This window comes from Hibiscus syriacus, unplaced genomic scaffold, assembly GCF_006381635.1.
Source record: "Hibiscus syriacus cultivar Baekdansim isolate YM2019G1 unplaced genomic scaffold, ASM638163v2 tig00116997_pilon, whole genome shotgun sequence".
Classification (NCBI taxonomy): Eukaryota; Viridiplantae; Streptophyta; class Magnoliopsida; order Malvales; family Malvaceae; genus Hibiscus; species Hibiscus syriacus.
In genome coordinates, this window is record NW_024063513.1 from 5,179,218 (window position 1) to 5,205,109 (window position 25,892).

Genomic DNA, 25,892 nt, shown 5'->3' on the forward strand with positions numbered 1-25,892 from the left:
ATGTTTTGCTGGAATCTTTACTGGGTATTTTATGTATCTTACTCTCCTATAAATAGTACCTCTATGTCCACTTATTTGTCCCCAATAAATGCCCACTTTTGTTGTGTGTTATTAGTATATTTATAATTAAACATTTTCTCCTTTTTATTAATAAAGCTAATTTGAGAAAAATAATTATTAGATAAGAAATAAATAAAAATAAGGTCAATTTCTATATAAAAAAAGTTATTTATTTATTTATGAATTTAACTCTCCACTATAATTTGATTTTTTTTTTAAATAGCTTTTGAAATATATATTTTTAATTCCAAAACTGCATAGTGTTGAGGTCAATTTCTTCGACATCGAGCCGGGGAAGATCTTGGTCTTACTTTTGTTTGAATGATGATTCCAATATGATGTAAGAAAGGATTGTGGAAGTTTAGTTCCATAAATTGGCTGCTGTTTGTTTTTTCTTTTTATAAGGTAATATAATATTGGTTTTTGAAGTTACAAATTAGTGGATTAAATGTATAATTGGTTGATTCACCCAAACCCCCTTATTCTTATGCTTCAAAATGCTATTTGATTTTCATTTAACCATATGATGACATGTGTCACCATCTAATTGGTGGACTAAGTTCATTTAATTAAATTTGATTTAAGACCAAATTGATTAAATGTATAAATATTGAGGACTAAATGTATAACTATATTAATTTTATTAACGGTCACGTCATCATTTCCATAACATATTAACACCAAGTGATCTAATTGAGCATAATTAAATAGTTAAGTGGTCTGATTGATAAAATTACAATATCAATGGCAGAAGTAAAGGGCTACATAGTTGAGTGGTCAATGGTATAGTTTACCCAAAAAATCATGAATGACGAATGTAAAGCAGTAGATCTCATCAAAAGGCACTTTGCTTGTTCATACAGCATGATTGCAACATATAGTTTCATGCAAGGAAACAAATTATGAATTAAACCAAAGGGCTTTAGAAACATTAACGCAGAAAGTACAAATGTACAAATAAATAGTGTATATATATATATTCCTATTTCTCTTGGGTGATGAAGAGGAGCTGGGGAGTGTTAGGTAAGTAGTAACGTCAACCTCAAGGTTGAATATCTACACGTATATCAGCTCAAAGTACTGGCGATGTTAAAGGATCAGCGTCTTTTACTTCGGGATTTGGTGATCCTTGATTTACTTGATTCATTAGGCGGTTTCCAAATGATATCCTCTAGGTTGCTACAAAATGTCTTGTAAACTGTGAGACAAAGATGCATTGTTTACGTCAGAATCCAAAAACAAATGAATATAGAGAAAGATTATGTTCAAGGGGGGAGGTCGACCCATACCGACATTCCAAGTAATCGAGTAAAAGAAGAATGTTAAAGCAGATTACTTGATCAAACACACCTGATGTGAGTGTGAAACAAGGTAAACTAACCTTTAGGTATTCTCCTGCATCACCGGCTGCTTTTTGTAGATCTACCATCAGAAACGTGGGAGCAACCTCGAAAACCTTCAATTCCCGAGAAAAATCAGAGGGATGGGGAGGAAAAATATTAGTTAGAAGCTAACGAAGAATTCAGCAAAAGTTGAGATCAATAACCTACTTCAAGGATAACTGAAAAATGAGAAGTCTTGCTAGCTGAAAGACCTTCAATTCTCATCTGAATAATCAACATAGTACAGGAAAAGATTCCCCAATCAATTATATAATTAGCAAACCCAGGAATGGAACAGCTAGAATTCATTTACTTACTAGCAAGCATAAAAGCTACATGCCAATTGAAATAAAGAGCAAAATCCGTCATAAGCAATAGTTAATAGCCCAAGACCTCTACCTTATAATTGCGAATGTGTGTCTTATAGCCCATTGATTGAGCAACAACCTCCATGCTAGATAGAACAACCCTTCCTGGCTTCTGTGAAACAAATCGTGTCTCATACTTCATGGTGTCCTGACAGGGAGAATAATGCATTCACAAAGCTTAATTTAGGCAGGAAAAACATATCGGACTGCCTCAAGGAAAACATATCCTGAATACAAGTTATTTTGAAATTTCCATAAATGGTTTCCAGATATGACTGCAAGGTAAACCGAAGCTCATAAATAGATGGCACTATACATTGAAAAGCCAATAAAACACGAACAGAGGTAGAAGCAATTAGTTCCTTCATGAACTGTTAAACAGAGGTAGAAGCGCTATTGACATTTATCAAAGAACTCTACCTTCCCTCGGTCGAAAAGTGTTGCAAGATTCAAGCCTTGAGAAAGAATGATCAAGTCAAATGCATTAAGATTCAAAGGACCACTATCATCATTTCTTGGTGGCTCATTACCCCTTTCTTCCTACAATATATTATTAGGAATTGGGAGTTCAAAATTAGTTGCAGTGATGCATTTAATCTAACAAACCCAATTTAGGCACACATGCATAAGAAAACTTGGTTGAAATTATTGATTGGAAAACCCAAATTATACTTTTACATCACATTTAACTAAATTAAAGCTGTTAAATACCTTATCAATCTCAGGATCATCAAACACAGCATTTACGTCATCCAAGTTAATATCCTCATACTCAAAAAGTCTGACAGGAACGTAGTTCTTCTTAAACCACTCATCACTCCTGATTTGCTCAATTGTAATGCGCTGTATAGAAAAGGGAGAATGAAGAAAATCAAGCGGAAACAAAAGTCATATTGAAAACAATGTTACATTTACAGAAATACTGATATCAATAAAAAGAAATACATATGGTAGGTACAGGTGCACTTAGTTTCATATGAGATCAGAGTCCTTCATGGTTTGCAATGGGAATAAGTTATGCAAAGTAACTAGTCAAGGCAATCCATATGTAAAACATGTCTTTACGGTGGTCTGCATGAGGGCTGTCAGAATACTAGAACCAAATAAATAATGGCTTCTCGAAACCACACTAGATTAGGTTGGACATTTCTGATTTAGGGTGCATTCCAGGATAGCTAGACATCATTTTGTATACCTTGAAACAAATTCTGTGGCCTTATGATTCATTTTGATAGTTAGGCAACCCAAAAAAATCAATTATTGGACAACAAATACTTACAGTTTGAGGATTTGGATCTAGAATTCTATGAATCAAGGATTTTGCTTCCACAGGAAACCAAGAAGGGCAAGAAAACTCAGCTCTCTCAATCTGCTGTTAAAGGAACCCGTCAATGCAGTACTGGTTACGTCAAAATTATAGTTAATAAAAAGCTGCTGCTATAAAAATGATAGTTTTTCTTTCATTTATTTCAATGTTTTTGGTATATACCATAATCCATTAGAAGAGATAAAAACAAATAAACAATAAAGATAAACTTGTAAACATGAAGGGAAAAAAAAAGCCCATGCCTTACTATACAGTGTGGTGAGATCAAGCTCATCAAATGGAAGATAACCTGCCATCAGAACATAAAGGATGACACCGCAAGACCAGACATCTGCCACAGCACCATCATAACCCTTGTGACCGAGAACCTGTAACAAAAAGGAAATGTTGATGGCAAGACAATAACAGACATTAAACAATTAAATCTGTGGTATTTTCAACTCAAAATATGCATATATTACAATTTTACCTCTGGTGCCACATAGTTGGGAGTTCCACACGTCGTCCGAAGTAGGCTAACTCCCTAAACATACATATTATCAAATAACAAAGCGTATCATCATACTTCTTTCAAACTATTTTATGTTCGAGGAGGAAGGCGAAAAAAGTTGTTCACTCTTCACTTAATTTCCTACTTGTTCTGGCAATGCGCTAAGGCCAAAATCTGAAATCTTTAAATTTCCTTGGGAATCAAGTAAAAGATTTTCAGGCTGTAAATATAGAAGAAAACAAGTAAGAATTATGAAATCTGAACAAAGAAAAATAGCAACAAGGATGTTAAGGAAAAGGAAACCTTCAAATCTCTGTGGTAGACTCCCTTACTATGGCAAAATTCCACACCATCAATAAGCTGTTGGAAATATCTTCTAGCTTCAGCTTCACTAAGACGACCATTTTGAATCTGCAAGATTACCAATTTACCGTCCACCTTTAAAACAAACCTGATAATGCGACCAAAGCTGGATCTTTGCTTCTAAGATACTTACTATTTTATCGAACAATTCACCACCAGTAATGAACTCCAAGATTATATAGATCTTAGTTCGACTTGCTATAACCTAACAAATGCAAAACTAATATTTTGTTAGAAACCAACCAAGTATTAGCCATATTGAATTTAATGATTAATGCTACAGTTATACTACCGAATTACTTACCTCGTGCAAACGAACAACGTAAGGATGTCTAACAAGCTTCATTATAGATATCTCCCTTTTGATCTGAAATATTTAATGAATATAAAAGGAAAATAAAATTCGTGATTAGCTTCAATAGAAACTCAAACTTGCAAATCATATTTAAGAACTGATAATTTTTCAAAAAAAAAATTTAGAACTGATAACTATGACTATGATTTAAGCAATGGCAATTTATCGAAATCACCTATAATCCAGTAAAATTACATAAAAAGTAGACACAAATAAATAAAATTACTCTTATATTATACGTTCAACAAATTTCTCATGAAATTACCAAATCTCATTTCAGTAACATAAGAGATGGAAATTTGACTGATCGACCATTTGTGTTTGATAATGGTGCTGCGATCGAGGACTTTCATGGCAACACTTTCGCCGGTCTCCGTATTTGCGCGAACTTAACCTTTGCAAAGGTTCCTTCACCGACTGTTCTTCCAATCTCATACTTCCCTACCTTTCTGACCACCATCGCTAACTTTCTTCAATTTTCTCAGTCTCGGAATCCCACTTTCTCTCTCACCAAACAGAAGGAATAGAAAAAAAGGGGGGGAGACAGAAAGGAAAGTGTTTTAAAGTATAGAAAAGATAATCGACCAAAGCTTAATCAAAGAGTTAGTGCGTAGATTTTAGCCTTTCATTTTGCACTTCAAAATTACTAAACTTGTAATAAATAATCTCAGTGTAATGAAAGTATAATAAAGACAAAATTAAGTTCTGTTTTCGAGGGAACAGTAAATAAATTCTCCGGATTATGAATTTGCAAAGATAAATATTTTTAATGTTGTAAATTTTGGAGTTTAGAATTTAGCGGTGACTAAACTTAACTGGCTGCTCCTTTCTTATATAGTGGGTGCTAGCCGACTCTACTTCTGGACATTTCTTTTTGTGTTTCATTAACTTCTTCAAATATAATAAATAAATAAAATGTTTTTATTTATAACCATTTTTAACTTACTGGTTTAGTATTATAAAAAAAATTAAAACTTCTACCAGCCTAACAATAGATACTTACCTTTAACTATACATAAACTAAATCTTATATTATTATTTTTATAAACATAAAATCTCACCAACTTTACTTTTCATCTTTCTTTCTTCTTTTATTCCATGTCTTCGATTAATATATAATAATATATCTAAAATTTGTTCTTATCAATCTAAATACCTGAAGTGTTGAAGAGGATTCCTCGAGATTAGCAAAGATTTTCCATAATTTTAAAATCTCACATATACCAACTTAAAAGTTCCGGTGATTCTTAGCTTGATAGAGAAGAAAGAGAGTGGAAAACAGCATCAATGCACACCATGGGCTCGATAATTGCTTTTAGGGAGAGATTAATCCTCAAAAATCAGCCACGTGATTTTTTTTCATGAAAAATAGAAACTAAATAATAAAATTAATATACGTAACCTCTTTAAATTTATTTAGTGAGTATGGTTTTAAAGTTTTAATGAATAATATGGTGAAAAAATAAATTTATTTTCGTGGAGGGTTGAAAAAAGTATTTCCTCAATTAAGATAAAATGAATGGTGTGTGAAAAAAATGATCAAATCACTCGATGTTTTTAAAAAGATATAATATATTTAATTATATCGTTAAATATAGTAAAATAAAAATTGTTATTTCTATTGTATGTCTTCTTCGTGCGATTTTCCATTCACATTGTAACAAATATCATATCTAAAAAAAATCTTCTAATATTCTATATGAGCCAGTTTTTTCCAACACCCTCATCTAAACATTTTTCTCTATATTATTTATATAAATTAATAAATTTTAGAAAATATAAATGACTACTGTATAATTAAATACTACTAATGATCCTTCTCTATCTAAAAATATACGATTAGGATTGAAAGAGAATACGGATATCTCCAATCGAACTTTGGTTAGTCTGGAAAGTGAGGCGAGACAGATCGTGAGCTACTCGAGATCGACTCGATCTTGGCTCGATATATACTCGGATCGAATGGACTCGACTCGAGCTCGAACTCGACTCGAGTTCTTAACGAGCCAAAACGAGCTACTCGATACTCGACTCGAAAAGCTCGTGAGCAGCTCGAAAAAAAAATGTTATATTATAATTTTAGATTTTTTAAAATTACATTATTAAAAATATATTAAAAATACATTATTGATGAATAATCTTGAATTGAAAATGGTTAAAAAATTATTTTTTAATAAATTTTCTTATATTTTTTAAATTAATAAAAAAATTATTTATCTAATGACAAATATTTAATATATTTCTAATGATAATATTTGTAATAACTAATTTTTTAAATTGTTGTTATATTTTGAGGTTTTGAATTCAAATATTATAAATATCAAGGGTTTTAGCATTTAATATAAATATATATTACTTACCTCATAACTAATTTTTTATTGATAATAATATAATATAATAAAAAAATATGATTCAATTTAAATATTAATAATTTAAAAAATATATATCAAAACAAGTATACTCTCTCTCCTTTCACTAAGCCTTCACATTCCTTTCACTAAGACATATATGCACATTGAATGTGAATTTACAGTTGTCCTAATCTACTGTTTGAAATTTTGGATGACCAAAAATATCTTAAAATGCTAAAAAGAAGGCTTTGCCGCTAAGTTTTAGCATGGAAGGCTTGCCGCTAAGTTTTAGCATGCTCACACCATAGGCCTAGCAACAAAGTAACAAACTACATACTGTCGGTGTTCGGCAATTAAATCAGAAATGAAAAAAAAGTAAATAACTGTAAGGCTTCTTCGATCATGACATCAGGTATTTGAAATTTGTTAAACTGACTTAATTAACTTATAAAATTTACAAATATAAAAAATAGCTTGATGGTTCACAACTAACTTGAATATAAATATAAAATGATGGAAAAAGAAGGCTTACTAGAAGTCTCATCCTACATGCTAATGAGTCATCATAAAAATATACAAGAAAACTTACTTCCCCTTTCCAGAATTGAATTACCATATAAACAAATAGCAAAATTGTCATCAACTCCATTCAACCCATTGCAATTCGTCATTTACAGCTGCATTAAGCCATACCATTGAATTGATAGTTTCATATATTAATTAGGCTACAAGTTTTTGATGAATTCCATTCCGAGGTGATAATACCTCACCCAGAACATAAACTCAATATCCTAATAAAATGATTAAACAAAACATTCATTTGTATTAAACCCTAAACCTTAAACCTAAGCCTTAAACATCAAGCCCTAAACTCTAAATCATAAGGTCTAAAATATGAACCTTAAACCTAAATGTAAACGTAAAATACTAAACCTTAAACCCTAAACCTTGAATTATAAATTATAAACCCTAAACACAAACTTTAATACCTAAAACCTTAAACCATGAACCCTAAACTATAAATACTAAACCCTAAATAATGATTAAATTCAAAATATTGAACAATTGAAAGTTGAAATTAAACCTAAATGATAAAATTAATAAACAATAAGATTTGTTTTACAATAATATATATCAGTAATTATATATATTTGATTTGACTCATATCTTAAACCAAATTAACTCGAAGATCTAAATTTTAGCCATAATAAAAAACTAGTCGATTTGTTATTGACACGACCTGAAAATTTATCGATTTGATATTAACATAACTCAATATTTGATTAGACCTAAACAAACTTACTATAAACTTGAATTAAATAAAAAATGAATTGGTTTTGACATCAATTGAATCGGATATAATTTAGATCCAAATAACTTTATTCAAACTTGATTCAAACAATCTGATTATACCTAAATTCAGTTTCATATTTGCAATCACATAAAATAAATTCCCGTGTCACATTACAAAATTAAAAAATATAACAATTAAACCAAAACTACAAGATTTTAAAATTTGAAATTTAATAAAAAACAAAACAAATTATTCTCTCGGATAATATAAGGAATTATCCCAATGACAAACATTCTCTTGAACCTCATTCCAACGTTGGAAGCAAACAAGCAAGAAAACCTTAATCCCGAGCTATTTCTGACAAGCTATATAAACACATTATTTTGGGAATTTATTTTAATAAAAAAATCAAATGGAACTTGCTTTAAGTATTTCCAAAATATTTGTCGGGCATGCCATGTATTTTCCTATTATTATTATTATTATTATCAAAATGTGAGTGTTTCTTTGTACATTATCAACGTGTAAACGAGCTCCATCACCCCAAAAAAATCAATTAATAATTGATTATTGTTGAGCTGTCCAAGAACATGCTAGGGCCATTGTTTATGGTCGTGTTGGGAACTGACAAAAGAGAATTTATTTTTTCTATTGACACCTTTCTCGGTTCCTCAGGTTTGCCCCTTTCCCTTTCGTTTTCATTATGATCCATTTGGTTTTTTTTGCAATTTCGAATTTTCATTTTCAATAGTTAATGCTAATCGTTTTAAGATCAGCTAGAAGAAGATACAAATGTTCATTAGAAAACCCCACTCTACCGTGCTTTTAAAACTGAGGAATCGAAGCATTCCGTCCCCATTGTTCGTCTAAATGCTTGCGTCTGTGTGTTGGCGAACTTTGACTATACTTTCATGTCCCGGCTCCCACGACCGAATAGTACATTTCCTCTCTGGTGAGTTTGTTTATGAGTTTGTGTATCTTTAAATAAATATTCCTTTAATTTTTTATTTATTTTTCACTTGTATTTTTAGATATGTTAGTGAACCACAAGTTTTCAACACCCATTGGTGTTTCAAGAGTTGAAGAGTTTTTGCAGTGGCGATCTAGAAATTAAAAATAGGGATCTAAAATTTTAATACCCTATTATTAAAAAAAATTGGGTAGCAAATTTTCTTATATTTTTCTATTCTTATTAACAAATTAAACTAAATTTAACACTTTTCTCAAATAATGGGTGTGCAATGGCTCCCCTAGGGGCCATGTACATCCGCCCCTGGTTTTTTGTGAATGTGATGATGAACATAACAAAGAAGAGTGCAATATAGAAGCTTCTGAACCAACTGTTGACAGCACAACAAAAGAAGTTGAGGTGAAAATCCTTTCCAAGCCTTTAAGACCAAGAAGATCAAAGGTGTGGGATGATTTCTTAGAACCTGAATCATAAACGAACAAAGTAAAGTAAGGAGAAGTCATTGCTTGTTGGAAGGAGAACTCAAACAAATTTCACATTTTATCTAGGATGGCAGTAATGTATGGTTGTTCCTATTACTACTGTGGCTTCTGAAGCCACATTTAGTGCTGGAAGTCGTGTAATAGATCCTTATAGGTCTTCCCTTACCCCAGAAACAGTTCAAATATTGATGTGTGCAAGTGATTGGTGTAGATCACTTCATGGAGTGAAAAGAAAGAAAAAGGTAAATGTATTTTCTTATAACATAGTTTTTTTACTTTTTTAAATATATGTAGACTTATTTGAGTTTTTAAATTATTGTAGAATGCTGACAAACAATCGAAAGAAATTATTATATCAGTACCTTCGAAAGAATCGATAATGTGGACAAATTAAAAGGTTTAATATTGAATTTGTTAATCTTGTAATTTTTACTTCATATTTGTAATGATTTCATGCTTTTTTATAGAATAATTTTTATTTATTGTCTTTACTCTTTCTATAGGTGCTATGTATGGAATCTTTGACATGTTACTGTTTTTTTTTGTGAATTGAGTTTTGTGGTACATGAACAGGTAGATTGGAATATTTTGTTGCTGAATTTTGTGTTTTCTATGAAAGATTTGCCTTTGTATTTTGAGTTTCGAAACACTACTTTTATGGCAAAAGTTGTTTTTTGCTTTGGGGAGGATTGTAAATAGGTGCCTGCTGTGTGCGCGCATGTTTGATCTTATGTGTTTAGAACCTATTCTACAACTATAACTACTCTTGTATGCATCCTATAAAGTTTATGAAATGAGTTTATATTATCATAAAAAAATGTATTGGTGATGGTTGATTAAAGAGAAAATTATTTATATATTTTAAATGTAATATAAGATTTTTGTAGGTTCAAATTCGAGTTCGAGTTCGAGCTTGAATCGAGTTCGAGTTTGAATCGAGTTCTAGCTTGAATCGAGTTCGAGCTCAAAATCGAGCTTCAATCGAGCTCGAGTCTCGAGCTTCATCGAGCTCCTGAATTTTTTTTGAGTTCGAGCCTTTTCGAGTTCGAGTCCAGTTTCAATATTATCTTTCGAGTTTGAGTCGAGCTTGAAAATTTTAAGCTCGCGAGTTTTCGAGTCGATCTACATTTAAAGTTTTCGAGTTCGAGTCGAGCTTGGCAATACTCGAGCTCGACTCGGCTCGTTCCTCTGATTTTTTAAGTTCGAGCCTTTTTGAGTTCGAGTCGAGTTTCAATATTATCTTTCAAGTTCGAGTCGAGCTTGAAAATTTTAAGCTCGTGTTTTCGAGTCGAGTCGAGCCTACATTTAAAATTTTCGAGTTCGAGTCGAGCTTGATAATACTCGAGCTCGACTCGGCTCGTTTACACCATAGTGAGGTCTATCAGTCATATCATCTCCACTTTCCTTTCTTTTTGTATTTTTATCGCTTTTTATTATTTAAATTATTGTCTCACAAGTAGGAGCGAGCAAAGGAATCTATCAATATTTTGATAATTCAAAAATTTAAAAACTATAATTATTAAATTAAATTATTATTTAACTTTTTTATTTTTATAATATGTTTTTTTGGATAATTAAGTTATATCTTACATAATGAAATTGATTTTAAAAATATAAGAATTATTAATTTTTAAAAATATCTATTAAAACTTTAAAAAATTATAAAATGAAATTCTTCATTAAAATAAAGTTAAAATCAAATTTAAAATTAATATAAAATAAAAATAAAAATAAAAAAAATAAATTTAATTAAAATGAATGTTTTATAGAATCCTACTAAAGCCAATTGATTTCACCCTGATTCCTGACTACCTATTAAATTGTTCTCGCTGTCTTTAAAAATAAATAATTACAACCTAAACATAGTTAACCTAGATTTTTTTTTTTAATTTAGATAAAGGCCAGAACGGTAAAAGCTAGTTGGGTAATCTGATTAGTTCATTACTTACTATCATTGATGTTTGCTTCAACAATGGTTTGTGTTCTGTTGAAAGAAAAAAAAAACTTTAGTGACCGAAAATACCTTATAATATACGATTTTAATCAATTTTTTTTGAAATTGTGAAAATAACCAAAAATTCGCACGCGAACTCTAATTTCGCAACAGTTTTCAAATTCGCAACGCTAATTATCGATATAGGTAAACATTTCATTTTCGCAACTCAGTTTTCAAATTCGCACGCGAATTTCGTTTTCGCAACTCGAATTTCGTAACGCTAATTACGATATAAGTAAACAAATTCAGTTTTCAAATTGTCGAATTCAGATTTTTACCGGATTTTTTACCGGGTTTACCTATATCAGTAATTTAATTGCGAAATTGAGGAATTCGATTTACGAAATTCACGTTACGAATTGAAAAATGAGTTACGTGTTTACCATATCGATAATTAGCGTTGCGAAAACGAAATTCGCAATACGAATTTGAAAACCACGTTACGAATTTAAAAAACCACGTTCGAATTTAAAAACCGCGTTGCGATTTTAGAGAATCGCGTTTGCAAATTTGTTGGTTATTTTTTCAAATAAAAAAATGATTAAAATTACATATTATAAGACATTTTCGATCACTGAAATTATTCTCAAAAAATAAAATAAAAAATGATTAAAAATTACATATTATAAGACATTTTCGATCACTGAAATTATTCTCAAAAATAATCAGCAGTGCTTACTTACAACATAGTAGCCTAACAAAAATGCATTTGCTTTTCCCCAATTCTCCATTCCCAATGTCCTGCAATGCTTTTCAGTATTTCTAAGAGTCGAGCTTTTACGATGAGGCTAGTGATGAGGAAAAAGAGTCCAGATTTGGAACATCCGAATTTCAAATAACTGTTATTATCTTTATCCTTCTTCACGCGAAAGCTGTTGAAGCCTGCCATTAACGAGGAAGATTGATACCTGGGCTGAACCAAGCTTCGTTTCTAAATCATATGATTTCCCTTAACTACCACTGAATTTTAATTTTCGCCAACAGATCAATGAAAACCAGCAAGGAGACAGCGGCGGTGACACTGTTATTCTAGAGAATCAAATAGGCATAATGTTTGGAAAACCATGGGAGAAGCTCCAATTAGGTGCAAGCCAGCTTAGTAAGGGATTTAGTACGGTTTTGCAGGTTCTCAGTCACTTCTTAAAATGAACCACTGAATTTAGTAGTGAGTTTGAGAAAGTTCCATGCCGAGATGGCAGTATTGGGTTTCTATGGGGCGCTGGAAGGGACATGGTGGAATGTGACAGAGAAGCTAAAACCATTAGTCTTAAATACGGCTTATGAAAGATGGCGTGTAGGCCATGACGATCAGATTAATAGTTGTCATCACAAGGGGAGTAGTGTGAGGGCTGGCAAGTATATGAAGTAAGAAAGATGCATATGTTAAATAAACAGCTGAACACCTTGTTAAAGCATGGAAGTAAAAATCAACACCACCGAGATACAGATATAGACCATATCCGGATCCAAGGAAGGTAAAAAATATGAAAATTTCTGCCAATTTCTGAAGACCCCAGAAGTAACATGGGACAACAACAATCAAATATAGAAATTAAAACTTAAAGGTCAGACAAACCAAGACATAGCCGCAATTCTCTCAAAAAGATCAGACAACATTGGGGTAATGAACTTGTTAAAATGTAAAATATTTTCTTTTTCTACCAGTCATGTTAACAGCATTGAAAAATAAAATAAAATAAAATAATTGTTGAAGAGTTCCATAAGAAAATTGAAGAATTCACCAAAACTATAAAAATACGTCTTATTCAATGTACTATATTATAGTTATAACTTGACAAACAAAACAATACCATCAAATGTTAATTCAACTTACGCAGATGAAGTTTGAGGAGGAACCTTAGCGTTCGCCGCAACTTACCATCCTGATTATCACCCGAAACATCACCCGCAGGCGTCACGGTGGCATCGCCTGGTATGGCGCCGCTGTGAAATACACCTGCCTTCCAGCCCATCATAAGCCACCTGTACATATCCTGACTCAGGCACACCGCCCTTGGGCAGCATAAATGGGATTCCCTCAGGGTAAGCACCAACCTTTGAGGCTGGCACCGCATTGTAAAACCGCTGCTCTCGGTAAACATCCTGAACAACATGCTGTACACCAAATAAGGTGACCGCCTGTATGGTCACCTGTCGTATTGTGGTGGCTGCTGATAACACCAGCAGGGAGCTGGAATTAGTACACTGGCTGGTTTTACCGGGGCAGCGGCTGCGGTCGCAGGTATGGATAAGCAGTGTTGGTTAAATACGCAGTTTGAATCGACATTTGCAAAGGAGCTGGTACTGGTACTGGTGCTGGTGAAGGGGCGATCTTATCTGGCATTTGAGAATAATCTTGAGCATTGTAAGCTTTAGCATTTGATTCATCGACTTTTCTCTGCATAATGCCTTGTTCTTGAGTAGCAGAAATATGCATCTTCTGTAACTCATGGATCTGCCTCTGGATCTCTGCTGGAGACATCATTGGGTCCACAATCACATGCCTGTCCTCCGATCCACAGTCCGATCCACCGTTACATCCTTCACAACAACTTCCTGGGGAACCGCCGCAGCCGGGGAAGGGACAGAATCCAGCGCCTTCACCTTATCCAATCCGAAGAGGAATCGGGATTCGCTGCGGCATCGCTGCGGCTGGATGCGAAGTGGCATCAAGGTTCTGAATCTGAACCGAACTCAAGGCGTCAACGAACCATTGCCCAGACTTCGGATCACTACTTTCAAATCCCGACGCCACCAGCGGTGGGTTCAACGGGAATAAAAACAACCTCAACCGGGCGGTTTGGCGGAGACACGATGTGACCGATCATATTCCATCATCATATGCTCCAGATCTTCATCATTTGTAACGGAAATCAAAGCGTCCAGATCTTCACCGGGAAGTTGATACTTGAAACAAACCTCAGAACCCCCACCGTAAAGAGAAGATAACTTAGCCATTATAGCAGAAAACTTAATGTTGCGATCAACGGCCAGGATCTTCGTATCTCCACCTACGTAAGCGAGCTGGTTATCATGTGAACGCGGTTGGATTTTACCCCCATAACTGCACATAAACTTAACCTTATAATTAGCATTATTAGTAGCGTTCATCAACGGCGGCTCGTCCAATGACAGGTTTTCGCATTCAATTTCTCGAGAACGAGGCGAAGAATCGCCGGATTCCGGATAAGAGGAGCAGGAGAAGATTCCATGGGATTAATTTCGTGAGGTTTGTGGGATTTAATCTTAGGGTTCCATTGAAAGATGAAAAACTGCGGAGAATTGAGGTATGATTATGACTTAAAGAGCAATGCGGGCTAGTGGATCCAGCTGGAGCTGGTTGTATGGAAATAAATAATTAAGAAGAGTGAAAGCAAATGTTTCCCTCTTATCATAAAGTTTTTAAGGCTATATATTTATAATTTTTTTTTGGGTCTGGGAATATCTTTTGGTTACAAGGATTTTTTAATTTTAATCATCATTAAAATTTGTAATCCTACTTTAAATTTTCCAATATATTAATTTATTTTTTAATAAATTGTTTTTATTGGCTTTCGCCATTTTCTAATTTTTTATATTGATAATATAAATAAATAGTACTTTTTCAATAAAATAATTCATTTGAAAAATATAACAACATAGTGCACATATCGTATTTATTAATATTTAAGGGTTTCAAAAACATTATTAAATAAAGTTTTAAAAAATGAATTTAAAAATAAAGATACATGTTACATTTTTTATTTATCATGATATATATTTTATAGAATTTTTAAAATTTCAAATTTCAAATCATCAACATAAATCAACTCAGATATATATATATATGCTTTTGTTTTGCTTTTTTATATTGTTTACACGTCTTTGAAATGAATAAATATTAAGCGACAAAAGCTCTTAGCCTCTTAGAGCTAACAATGAGATTTTATTTTCTCATAATTAATAAATATTAAATATTTAATAAAATATTTGCACTTACAAAAAGCGACTTAAGATATGAAGAATCTCTAAATATTCAAACTGATCAAAGAAACATGCCAGCATAATTTTAATATAGAAATAATAAACAGCTTTTGTATGCAATCTTTAATTGATTTATAATTAACAAAAAATAATCAGAAAAGATGAATATTAATCATATTAAAAATATTATTATTTTAATTAAATATATATATATATATATTTTATTCAACGTTAATAAGAGACGTTGATAAAAGGCGTGGGCGGATGAAGTCAAGTGTGCAGCGGAGACCGGCGGCAAACTGCAAAAAAAAAAAAAATCTCGACTTTTGTTTGGTGAGAGTTTTTTGGAGCAGCGGGATGGATCCGCTTTTGGTCTGCCACTACCCTCCTCTCTGCCAATGCGGTGAAGTTGTACACCTTAATAAGAAAGTGGAGTTAAGTAAGAAATGCATCAGCGGCTTAAATTTGTGGAAATTACCCATAGATTAAGGGAGCACTGAAGTTGTGAAGTTTGGTGGGGTTAACGATGGATGGTATGGTGGGTGGATGATTTGAATATGATAAGGTTCTTAATTATCCTAGGAGATTTTAATATGTGCCTTCTACATGCACTTTTTTCACTTTCTACCTTGTATGTTTCTACTCTCAGCTTTGGCCGGGTTAATTTCATGCATACTTTGTGTTTTTTATGGAGGATGTAAAATGTTCTGCTGAGCAAAGTTAGTCATCTCCCTCTCTTTGTTTCCGCTCAACCAACCCCACAGTTTCATATAATGTATTATTTATCGTATTTATATTTATAAAGTATGTTTGTTTCATAGATTTAAATTGTATATTTTATTAAATATTTGTAACACTATTCTAAAAGGAGTTTGTATTGTGTTCTATGAGCTAGGCTACGCTACTCCGTTACTGAAGTTTGGAGACTCTTCAGGTTAAACGGCCCCTTCAAGTCATATAAAAAAACAACAGCTTATCCAATCCATCTGAAGGTTGAGTTCGGACAGAGGATCGAATACCTTATAGAAAAACACAGAAATAAAGCTCGCCTCCATCAGTTGTCGTTATTATTAAAATAATTAATATTATAATGAAATATTAATACCAGTGGCAAGGCCAGCTAAGAACTGCTGGAAATTTATCAGATTCTGGTGGCAGGCGATGTCTCCATAAATCCCTTTATTCCACGTGTGCATTCGTACATTAAATTTAGGTCAACGATACAAATATCGGTAAACTGAAAATGAGAAAAATACATTTAATTATCTATTATTAGTAGTATTTTTGTTTGCCAATTAGAATGCTACAGTTAAATTATTTGATATATCGTTCAGTATGATTGAAAAAATATAGTTAAATGATTAAAATAAAAATGTTCAAATAATCGAATGATTAATATGTAATTTATCTTAGAATATATTAACTTATAATCAATCTAAAAATTTGGGTAACATGCGCAAATGGTTTTATAGAATGCATGGTTTTCAGAACCGGACTGGTTAGCGAACCGGCCATGCTACCGGTTCACTGGTTCAACCGGTCTGATCGGTCGAAAGAACCGGTTCGACGGTCGAAAGAATCGGACGACGTCATAATTATTTAAAAATTAAATAAAAATACCAAAAATATTTAATAAAAAATAATTTTTTATATCACAAGTCATATTCAAAGCAAGCCATAACATATATAAGTTAAAAATCATAAAATCAAGTGAAACAAAATGATTCAAATTAATTATAACATAATAATTAAGGTAAAACATATTAAATAATAAATATAATTATATAACTATAATTAAAAAATAAATTTGGGGCTAAAAAAAATCATAACAAAATGATATTGTTTGGTTTATTTAAAAAAAACAATCTCACATGGCTAAGAAACATAGAAGAGCATCCCAAAAGTCTAAAGAGTAAAAATATGAGAACAAAACAATCCCACATGGCTAAGAAAAATAGAAGAGCATCCCAAATAACTTCTATAAATAATAGAGGTAATTTGACATTCAAAATCATGGAGCCTTTTGGTGAGCATTGAGTTAATTATTCTTTCACTTCAATCAAGCTCGAATTTTAGACTTTAATCGAGCTTCTAATTTTTTTTGAGTTCAAGCCTTTTCGAGTTTAAGTTTCAATATTATATTTCGAGTTTGAGTTGAACTTGATAATTTTTAGCTCGTGAGTTTGAGTCAAGTTGAGCTTACTTTTAAAGTTTTCAAGTTCGAGTCGAGCTCAGCAATACTTGAGTTCGACTTGGCTCGTTTAACAAACGACGTCGTTTGGTTTATTTTTTTTTTTTAAAAAAACAAAATTGGCGATTTTGTCTGTTTTTCTCAATTTTTTCCGGTTTGAACGGTTCAGCGGTTCCAGCCGATTCACTAGTAGCGGTTCAACCGGTGTAGGTTGAACCGGTCTAGGCAGCGGTTCCCGATTGAACTGGCCGGTCCGGTCCGATTTTCAAAACACTGATAGAATGATACATTGAAAATAGAATGGTTTTCGGATTATAGAATGATACATTGTTAAGTATTTTGATTATTAAAAGTTACAAAATATGAAAATATCATTTGATTATTTATATGTTTCAAATTCATCATTTTCCATCAGAAAATAGTAATCATCTAAGCTGAAGGTTAATATAGAATATGATAAAATCTAATCTCATAACTATTTGAGTTGTATTTTATAGATCGACTATTCGTCTATATTATGTCATTGAGTCAGTGCTTGAAGCATTATATCTTTGAGTCAGTGCTTATAAGTAACGACGGTACTGGTAGACATTACTAAAATATGATTTTATTATATCTCAGCCAGTAAGTTAACGTCTAACATATTTGATTATTAATTAAAAATAAATAAATTTAAAACTTATAAATAATCGAATAACTATTCAATAACATTTAATAAACAAATAGTGAACAAATTAATGTTTCATAGTAAAAGAACAAAACTATTTTATAACCTTTAACACTTAAAAGATTGCAACACCGAACCATTTGTAAAAAAGTTTAAACTATAACTCTTGCACAATAAACCCATAACAAATAGTATCTCATCTAAAGATGGAAATTTAGTTCGAATTCGGTGAGTTTCGATTCGATCCAACCTGTTATGGTTGATTTTTTTATTAAAAAATCGGGTTCAGGTCAAGTCAAGTCAGACTTTTTAAGAGGTGAGGTCGGGTCGGATTGAAGTGGAGGGTGAAAAAAATTTACCATACCGACATGAGGATAATAATGTAATTTACTTAAAATTATTATCATTGTTTTTTAATTAAGTACTTGTTTTATATTAGCTCGGAAGTTATATATTTTTTGGGTCAGATCGAATCGGCTAGAGGATATAAAAGTTTTCGAATCTGATCGGATTCGGTTGGAGATTGTATATTTTCTGATCGGGTCGGGTTGACCAAAAACCCGACCCTAACCCGACCGCTGCCATCATTCTCATCTTTCTAGTTACTTTTCCGTTTTTAGAAGTCCGCTCTTGTAGGAGCAGCCTCCCCTAGTGCTTGAAATCCTAGTGTTTCGACTTTGGTCTGTTGTTCACTGAAGTCAAAATCATGGTGAAAGCAGTGGCCGGAGAGGAAAGCCAACTCCAGCTGGCCGAAGATCGTCTTTCCCAATCTTATCTCCGGCTCAGGTCCAATCCTTCTCTTTCCAATATCAAATCACATAGATGGATGAATTCTGACGAATTTCACGACAAATTCATTTTCGCCCGTTGGAATGCAGGTTGGTCTCGTAATAGGGAAACTCAGCTCCGGTATTGATCGTGGCTTCGTGTACGATCTAATACCCTCTCCTCAAAACGACGCCGGACAATCTGCTTGTTCGGTCTTGGAGCCAGCCAAGGACAATAGGAAAAAGGGATCGAAACCCAAATCTCAGTCCTCTGATTATTCCTCTTCTTTGGTCATCGACAAGGATTGGGTCCCTGAACATTCTCGCCAAGTGCGTTTCTTGTTTCTTTGTTTACTTTGAATTATTGAATTGGATTTGATTTTCCCCTCACATTATGAGAATGTTATTGAATCAAGGTGTCAAAGAATGATGGTGGGTGGAATCAAAGTAATCGGCATTTATGTGTGGGCTAGCGAGGTTGCATTCAAGAATTCTACCATGGTGCTTTGTCAGGTATTTCTCGGCATAAGTTTGTTACTTATTTTTCTTTCTCCTTGGCATGTTTTTCGTTTAATAAAATGTAATGGATTTTGCAGACTGTGAAGGGAATTGCTGAAGCAGCATCCCTTTTGGAGGATGACCTTGATGAAAGATTGCTTATTCACATATGTTATAGCCCAAGGAGGTATTCATAAGAACTAAACTTGTAACCATTATTTGTTATTGCTGTTTCACGTTCCCCAGTTGTTAAAGGTCAGTTTCAATTTTGATCTGAAAATTGCATTTTTTTGGTAGGTGGACATGTAGAAATTGTACAATGTCATCGAGTATTACATCAAGCAAGTTACGGCCTTGTGACTTCAAAATGGGAAGGGTTTAACTTCCCTTCAAACTTTTAAGTGTTTCTACAACTTTGATCTTAGGTAACCTGTATCACCTATTCGTTTTTATCTTAATCAAATCTGTACCATCACAGAGCTCTATTATTGAGAATATCAGTTAATTTTTTTCTGGGGTACAAGTGAAGTTCAGTCCTCTTTCTTAGAATCTATTTTTTGCATGCTTCTCATAGCTTGTACGGTCCTTTTGGCTAATGCATTAGGTTATCATATAACAAGGCTTAATTTGCAACTTGGTTTCTCTTTTCTCATTTTTGGTTCTCTATGTACTTATGTTGATATTTTCCTACTGACTATTTTAACCTCAAAAGAATGTCTACCGTCTGGTCATTTTTTATTTACTATGGTATATGTTCCCCTGGCTGCCTATATATCAAGAGAAAGCATCAAAACCTGAGACACTTGTTGGTGTTCTCTGTAATGGAATTTCAAATTATGTTAAAGAGCTTCGAGGTACAAAAGCCATGATCAATGGGAACCTGGTGAGAATTAATCTAATCACCTTTCTGAATCTCAGAGCATCTTATTCATTAATCTTCTATAATTATGGAATGATATCCATTCCTTTTTAAAAACCCTTCAGCTTTCTACTGTTAATTTGTTGTGATCTTTTTATATTTAGGTTGTTAATGATGAAACTTGCACAGCAGATGGTTTGCATGAAGTTGAGTTGATTCTACCATTCATTAAGGATATGTACATCGGAGGTTCTCTGGCCATTTCAAGTTTGAACTCAATTATATTTTCATGTTTGTTATACTGTTAAATCTAACATTAATAATTTGATTAAATTTTGCATAGCATGCAGCCAGAAAGATGTCATAGGTATTGTCAATTTTACTGGCTCTGAATGTTCCTTTTCATTCTTGAATTCAAAGGAACCAATTTCACAGGCTGTTGCTGATATAAAGGTACCCATTTCTTGATTTGGATGGCAACTTGGTCTATTTTTAACATATATATATATATATATATATTTATATTTATATGAAGTGTTGGGGATGGAAATGCTCATCCTAAGAAATAAATGGGATTAGATATTGCATCTTTATGTAAGATAACAATGACCAAGTTAGATATGTTTCAAATGTTTCTGACTGGATGTGATTGGAATAGAAAATTTGGAAAATATATGAAATTATCTGATTTAGTTGAGCTGAAGTTGGCAAATTCAGTAAAAATATGTGCACCAAGATTCTAACATTCTCTTGCAGATCAAAAGACATGCTAACCCTAAAACTTTGGTCTTAAGAGTCTCTTTCCTCCTTATGTCATCTATGGTTTAAATTAGAGTTTATCATATCTCTCCGTTGTAAATTGTGCTTGTGTATGCATGGTGCAAGCTTTTTCATGTATCTATGAATTTCTCTTCTTTGACATGCCATACTTTATTTGATGATATGTTTAAACAAACATATAGCGGATTTTATTCCTTTCGTTTATGGCTGTGACCAGGATGATATCATCAGGAGTTTGCTAAGCAGGCTGGATATCATTTGTGATGAAGTTGATGAAGATGTATGGCCAAATGACGATGTAATTAGGGAAACGAGAAATGACTCATCGTCTGAAAAGCCGGTTTCCCAACTTGTTTTACACTTCTTGAGGTGCATTAGCATCGTTGATAAGTCTTTATTTATCAAAGAACCTAACTCTGATTAGAATACTTATTTACTGTCATTCAATTTATAATTTTTCTTTTATCTATCAAACGGTTTGAGGAGTGATACTTTCTGTTTCATATAACTTTTCTGTAGGCTTTCTTATTTACTGTACATTATTATCATCAAGGCTTCATGCAAAAAATTTGAGATTTGACTATGTAGTGGTGGCTGCATGATTATCATCATAGCTTCATGCTAATAATTTGGAATTTATTGTTTGACTATTGTGCTGCATTATTGATTACATAAGCAGAAATTGTACACAAGCGATTTGTTTATCCTTTGCTGTATTCATTCTTAAACCATTATTTTCAATTCCTTTATGTGTTTTCTTTCCTCAGTTTCGAAGTAAATTGCATTATTCTTGTACTATTAACAAGTTGGAATAACTGAAGTTGATGTATTCAGGAGAACTGCAATCTTTCATTACCTCGGAGGGTCTTTGTACCATGGTTGGCCGGCACATTTATCAGCAACTATCGTCAACCATCAGAAACACTCGAGGTTCTTCTTTGTTTAATTGTGTCCATAATATTTTGACATGTTCAATCTTTGATAAATGAGTATTCTACCTGTATTTATACTGTTGTATTTATTTAGTAATCGTTCAAATTTGATGTTTTCATTCTCCTGTAGGTTTTGAAAGACCATTGTGTTGAGTTGATGTGCATGGAAGCCCCAAATGATGCCTCAAAAATAATAGAGCTCGAAGAAGAATCTGTCAGAGTGACCGCCAGATCCTTTTGGGATGTAGTCCTCCCTTACTGTTCGAAGTCGAGCCCTTCCCAAGACAAAAGCAGAGAAGTTACTGGGAAGGACTAGCCAGAAAACCATCAAGACATCTAATGTCTTCATTGCTGCCATCATCATCCTTCTCCTCTCAGTCTTTTAGTAGGGACTTACATTTTTGACAGAAAATCATAGTGCACTGTGTGAACATTTGGTAGTAAAATGTAGTATTTTCAGAATCGAATATCATACGATGCTGTTACTCTGAAATTTGGCCGATGCCTGTTTTGCGTTCATTTGGACATGCTACAACATGACATGAGTAAGATGCATGTAATAAACATGACAACTTGATTAATAAAACGATAAGGGTACAAATTATTTTGTAAATGAAAAGAGACATCTTTTCAGTCAATTATTTTGTAATACAAACAGACTTTCTTTTTGGGTCAAACTGCTTTTAAAATTAAAGAGAGAAATGAAGAAAGATTAAAGAATACAAATTTGATGAACAGATTAAGAATGCTGGGAGAGTTGAATGGTGAATATTTTGTCTGGAAAGTGATCCAAACCCCCCAATCAGTTGGAAACTTCCCCTCTTGAAACATTCAGGTTTGCAACTTCTCTTGGTGAGCAAAGCGGTGAATCCGCCTCCCTCAGGCTGCAATTTTGAAAACAGTGACTGAGACGCCGTTCTTAACTCTCAATTTGCCAACAAAAATGCTTAATTACCTTTTATCCACAATGACCACCGGACGGAGCTCACAATTGTCGAAGCTATACAAATAAATAAATAAAGAATCAGATCAATCACAGGTTCACTTTTCAAACTTTGAACATTTGAATAGCATTTAAATGATTGTAACAACCATGATATCGACTGGCAAATACCAGTTGGGTTAAAGGAAGGGTGAGTACCGTTTGCATAAGGCAGATCTAACTGTTGGATGACAGTCATTTCCAAGCACATACAATATGTGCTGAAGGATAATGCCATGGCTCACAATCACTATCTCCTGCTCTGGCCTCGTCCACAACCTGGAAATGGGGGTGGAAATGGAATTAATCAACTGGTAATAAACATAGCCAATTTCTTTTATGTATTAGTAAAGAGAAGTGGTACCATTCCATAAATAGGACCATACGTGCAGCCATTTCCTCTTCAGACTCTCGGACGTCCGGATTCCACATGCTGTCTTCTTCGCCATCCATCTGATCCATCCCAACAAATATCAAAACCATACATACTTTAAACACTGATTATCATTTAATATAATGGCTAAAGAACTTGCCATTGTAAAGTCATTGAAGGGAAAAGAGCTCGACACTCGCTGACCCTCCGCCTCATATCACAAGGTCGTTGGCCCTGCATACAGTGATTGGTAAGCATTTTTAGATATAAATATCCGAATGTGGTCGATTGATAGGTTTGGGTGATTATAAAAATATATTAAAGGCGTACCAGGCGATCTCTACAAAGCTCAACAGCCATAATTGGGGGACCACCCGGGGTTGCAGAAAATTATCATTGTTCCCTCCATCAGCCGGGCTTTCACTGCCAAATACTCCCATAGCAGTTTGCATGGTCCTAGTAGTCATCATTGTACCATCAACCATCGTTAGCTTGGTGTATATATATAACAATAATTATGAATCTTCAACAAGGGAAGTTGAGAATTCAGGAAATTTGGGGTTTTTTTTTTTACCTGTACAAAGGGGAAGTGATGACCAAGTCAATCTTCTTAAGAAGCCCACTAGCGTGAACATCCTTGCGAAGTTTACAAACCTGGAAAACAAAATGGAACATTAAGCATGATTATATGTACATGTTAATATCCATTTGTTATTAAATTACCTGCTGCAATCCCAGAGGGGAGAGTTGTGCATCAAAGAGGTGATCAGACAACAGTGCTTTACGGTCCTTGTCCCCCTCTACATTATGCGTAGCTTGTCCATGCCTCACCTAAAAGTGATCACGCCCAGTGGTTTAAAAATAAAGAAGTTATTATTACAAGGGTCAGCTTGGTTGGTTTACATAATCGGCCCTTTGATAAAAATAAAAATGTAATTAAATAACAGAGCATTCTTTATGAACAAAACATACCAAGTGAATAATTTTGCAACGCTGCCATGGGTACGGAAATTGAGCAGCTGCAGTATTCATAATTTCTGCGAAGGCTTTACTTAATGGAGCAGAAATAGAATGGGGTATCCTATTAATGACTTGCTAGATATGAGTAATTTTAATGCTAAGTTATATTGCAAGACGCTGCAGCCCAAATACTTATATATACCGAGAGATTTGAGTAATTTTCTAGGTTGCTTCATATTTCTACGTGACTCCTGATTGAATATATAATAACGGTAGAATTACGAGGCCATATTCTGTAGTAAATAAGAAGGAAAAATGATGGAACTTAAGAAGGAAAATGGTGAAGGGACTTTGAAAAATGTCCTTTTGACTTCCCCTTATATGTACATTTCCCAACAACTTTTCAAACATGCAATCGTCTCTCTCTATATAATATTATAATTTCCCTGTTCTATCCTATGTTCAAATAGACATATAATAACATTAAAATGCTTAAACATTTCGTAGAAAAATCAATACAGTTTACATGCAAAACAGCAAGTCTTAGCCTTGCTTACAGGAAAAGTAATATTGAAAGAACGCCGTGGAAAATTTTAAAACTTGCGAGGAAAGTAATATTGCGTAATTCATACATGTTGAAATTTAAATTACTGAATTTGACTGAAGCAATTTGTTTAGAATTATTACATGAAATAATAAGATCAAAAATCGATTTATTTTTTTGAAGGTATTACTTTGAAGATTACAGTACATGCTTGGATAGACTACGTGAATGATTAAATACTTTTATGAGTTTAGGCTGTTCGTAGATTGAATATTCCATGCAACGTAGAGACAGGCATTATTTGCTTTCCTTTTTTTGAAACAACACGTGTGAAGCAACCAAGTTATTTTCCTAGGCCTCTAAACGAACCAAATGTTGAGTGAACCGTTCATGAACTGTTCGGCGGGAAGTTCGTTTATGTTCGTTTATTTATTAAACGAACGAACATGAACAATGTTTTGTGTTCGTTTAATTAAATGAACGAACATGAACAGAGTGCTCGTTCGTTCATTTACGTTCGTGAACGTTCAATAATATATTCGTTCATTTATATTTGTTTATGTTTGTTCGTTTATGTTGATTCGTTTATGTGCATTCGTTTATGTTTAGCCCAATCTCTCTATACAAACATCTCTGATTGCATTGACGAACAAACCACATAGGGTATCAAAACTACTAAAAGATCGTCGACAAAATTATAAATCAGAGAAGAACGACGTAAAAAAAAACTATGCACGAGAAGAAACCATGTACCCAAATCTGATCTAAAAAGTAAATTATTAATATAATTATATGTTTCAAGTCGTTATGTTTATTAAGTTTAAGGTAAGTTTTAATTATTAATATTTGATATGCTGATTATGTATAATTTCATGCATCATTAACAGATCAGTTGATAAACATTTAATGATTTTTAATTTTATATGTACAATAAAACC

The 25,892-nt window shown here is 33.1% G+C and overlaps 1 protein-coding gene and 3 pseudogenes across 2 annotated transcripts; 1 reads left to right on the forward strand and 3 right to left on the reverse strand.

The window, feature by feature from the left end:
* Positions 1 to 1,137: 1,137 nt before the first annotated feature.
* Positions 1,138 to 4,385, reverse strand: LOC120194038 (CBL-interacting serine/threonine-protein kinase 8-like). 2 transcript variants are annotated; one of them, XM_039196436.1, is made up of 13 exons: positions 4,295 to 4,385; positions 4,124 to 4,195; positions 3,931 to 4,038; positions 3,773 to 3,847; positions 3,607 to 3,660; positions 3,380 to 3,505; positions 3,090 to 3,179; positions 2,522 to 2,653; positions 2,231 to 2,350; positions 1,842 to 1,958; positions 1,611 to 1,667; positions 1,442 to 1,516; positions 1,138 to 1,258 (listed from the first exon to the last, which is right to left on the reverse strand). In XM_039196436.1, the coding sequence occupies exons 1-13, from the start codon at positions 4,334 to 4,336 to the stop codon at positions 1,232 to 1,234; spliced, it is 1,095 nt and encodes a 364-aa protein (XP_039052367.1). In that variant the 5' UTR covers positions 4,337 to 4,385; the 3' UTR covers positions 1,138 to 1,231. The 2 variants fall into 2 exon arrangements, with proteins under 2 accessions (XP_039052367.1, XP_039052368.1); XM_039196437.1 differs by lacking the exon at positions 4,124 to 4,195 and having other exon boundaries at positions 1,140 to 1,258; positions 4,295 to 4,351.
* Positions 4,386 to 13,622: 9,237 nt separating this feature from the next.
* On the reverse strand, positions 13,623 to 14,651 carry LOC120194495 (annotated as a pseudogene).
* A 4,585-nt stretch (positions 14,652 to 19,236) lies between these two features.
* LOC120194087 lies at positions 19,237 to 22,612 on the forward strand (annotated as a pseudogene).
* Positions 22,613 to 22,766: 154 nt separating this feature from the next.
* On the reverse strand, positions 22,767 to 24,497 carry LOC120194088 (annotated as a pseudogene).
* Between the last annotated feature and the right edge of the window lie 1,395 nt (positions 24,498 to 25,892).

Bases quoted from the DNA above. Each gene is read 5' to 3' on its own strand.
- LOC120194038 (XM_039196436.1), bottom strand. From the start codon at position 4,336: ATGAAGCTTGTTAGACATCCTTACGTTGTTCGTTTGCACGAG. The intron at 3,180-3,379 runs GCATGGGCTTTT...CTTTAACAGCAG, and splicing joins TCACCACACTGTATAGTAAG to ATTGAGAGAGCTGAGTTTTC. The intron at 2,654-3,089 runs GTAAGTATTTGT...TTTTCTATACAG, and splicing joins TAGATCCAAATCCTCAAACT to CGCATTACAATTGAGCAAAT.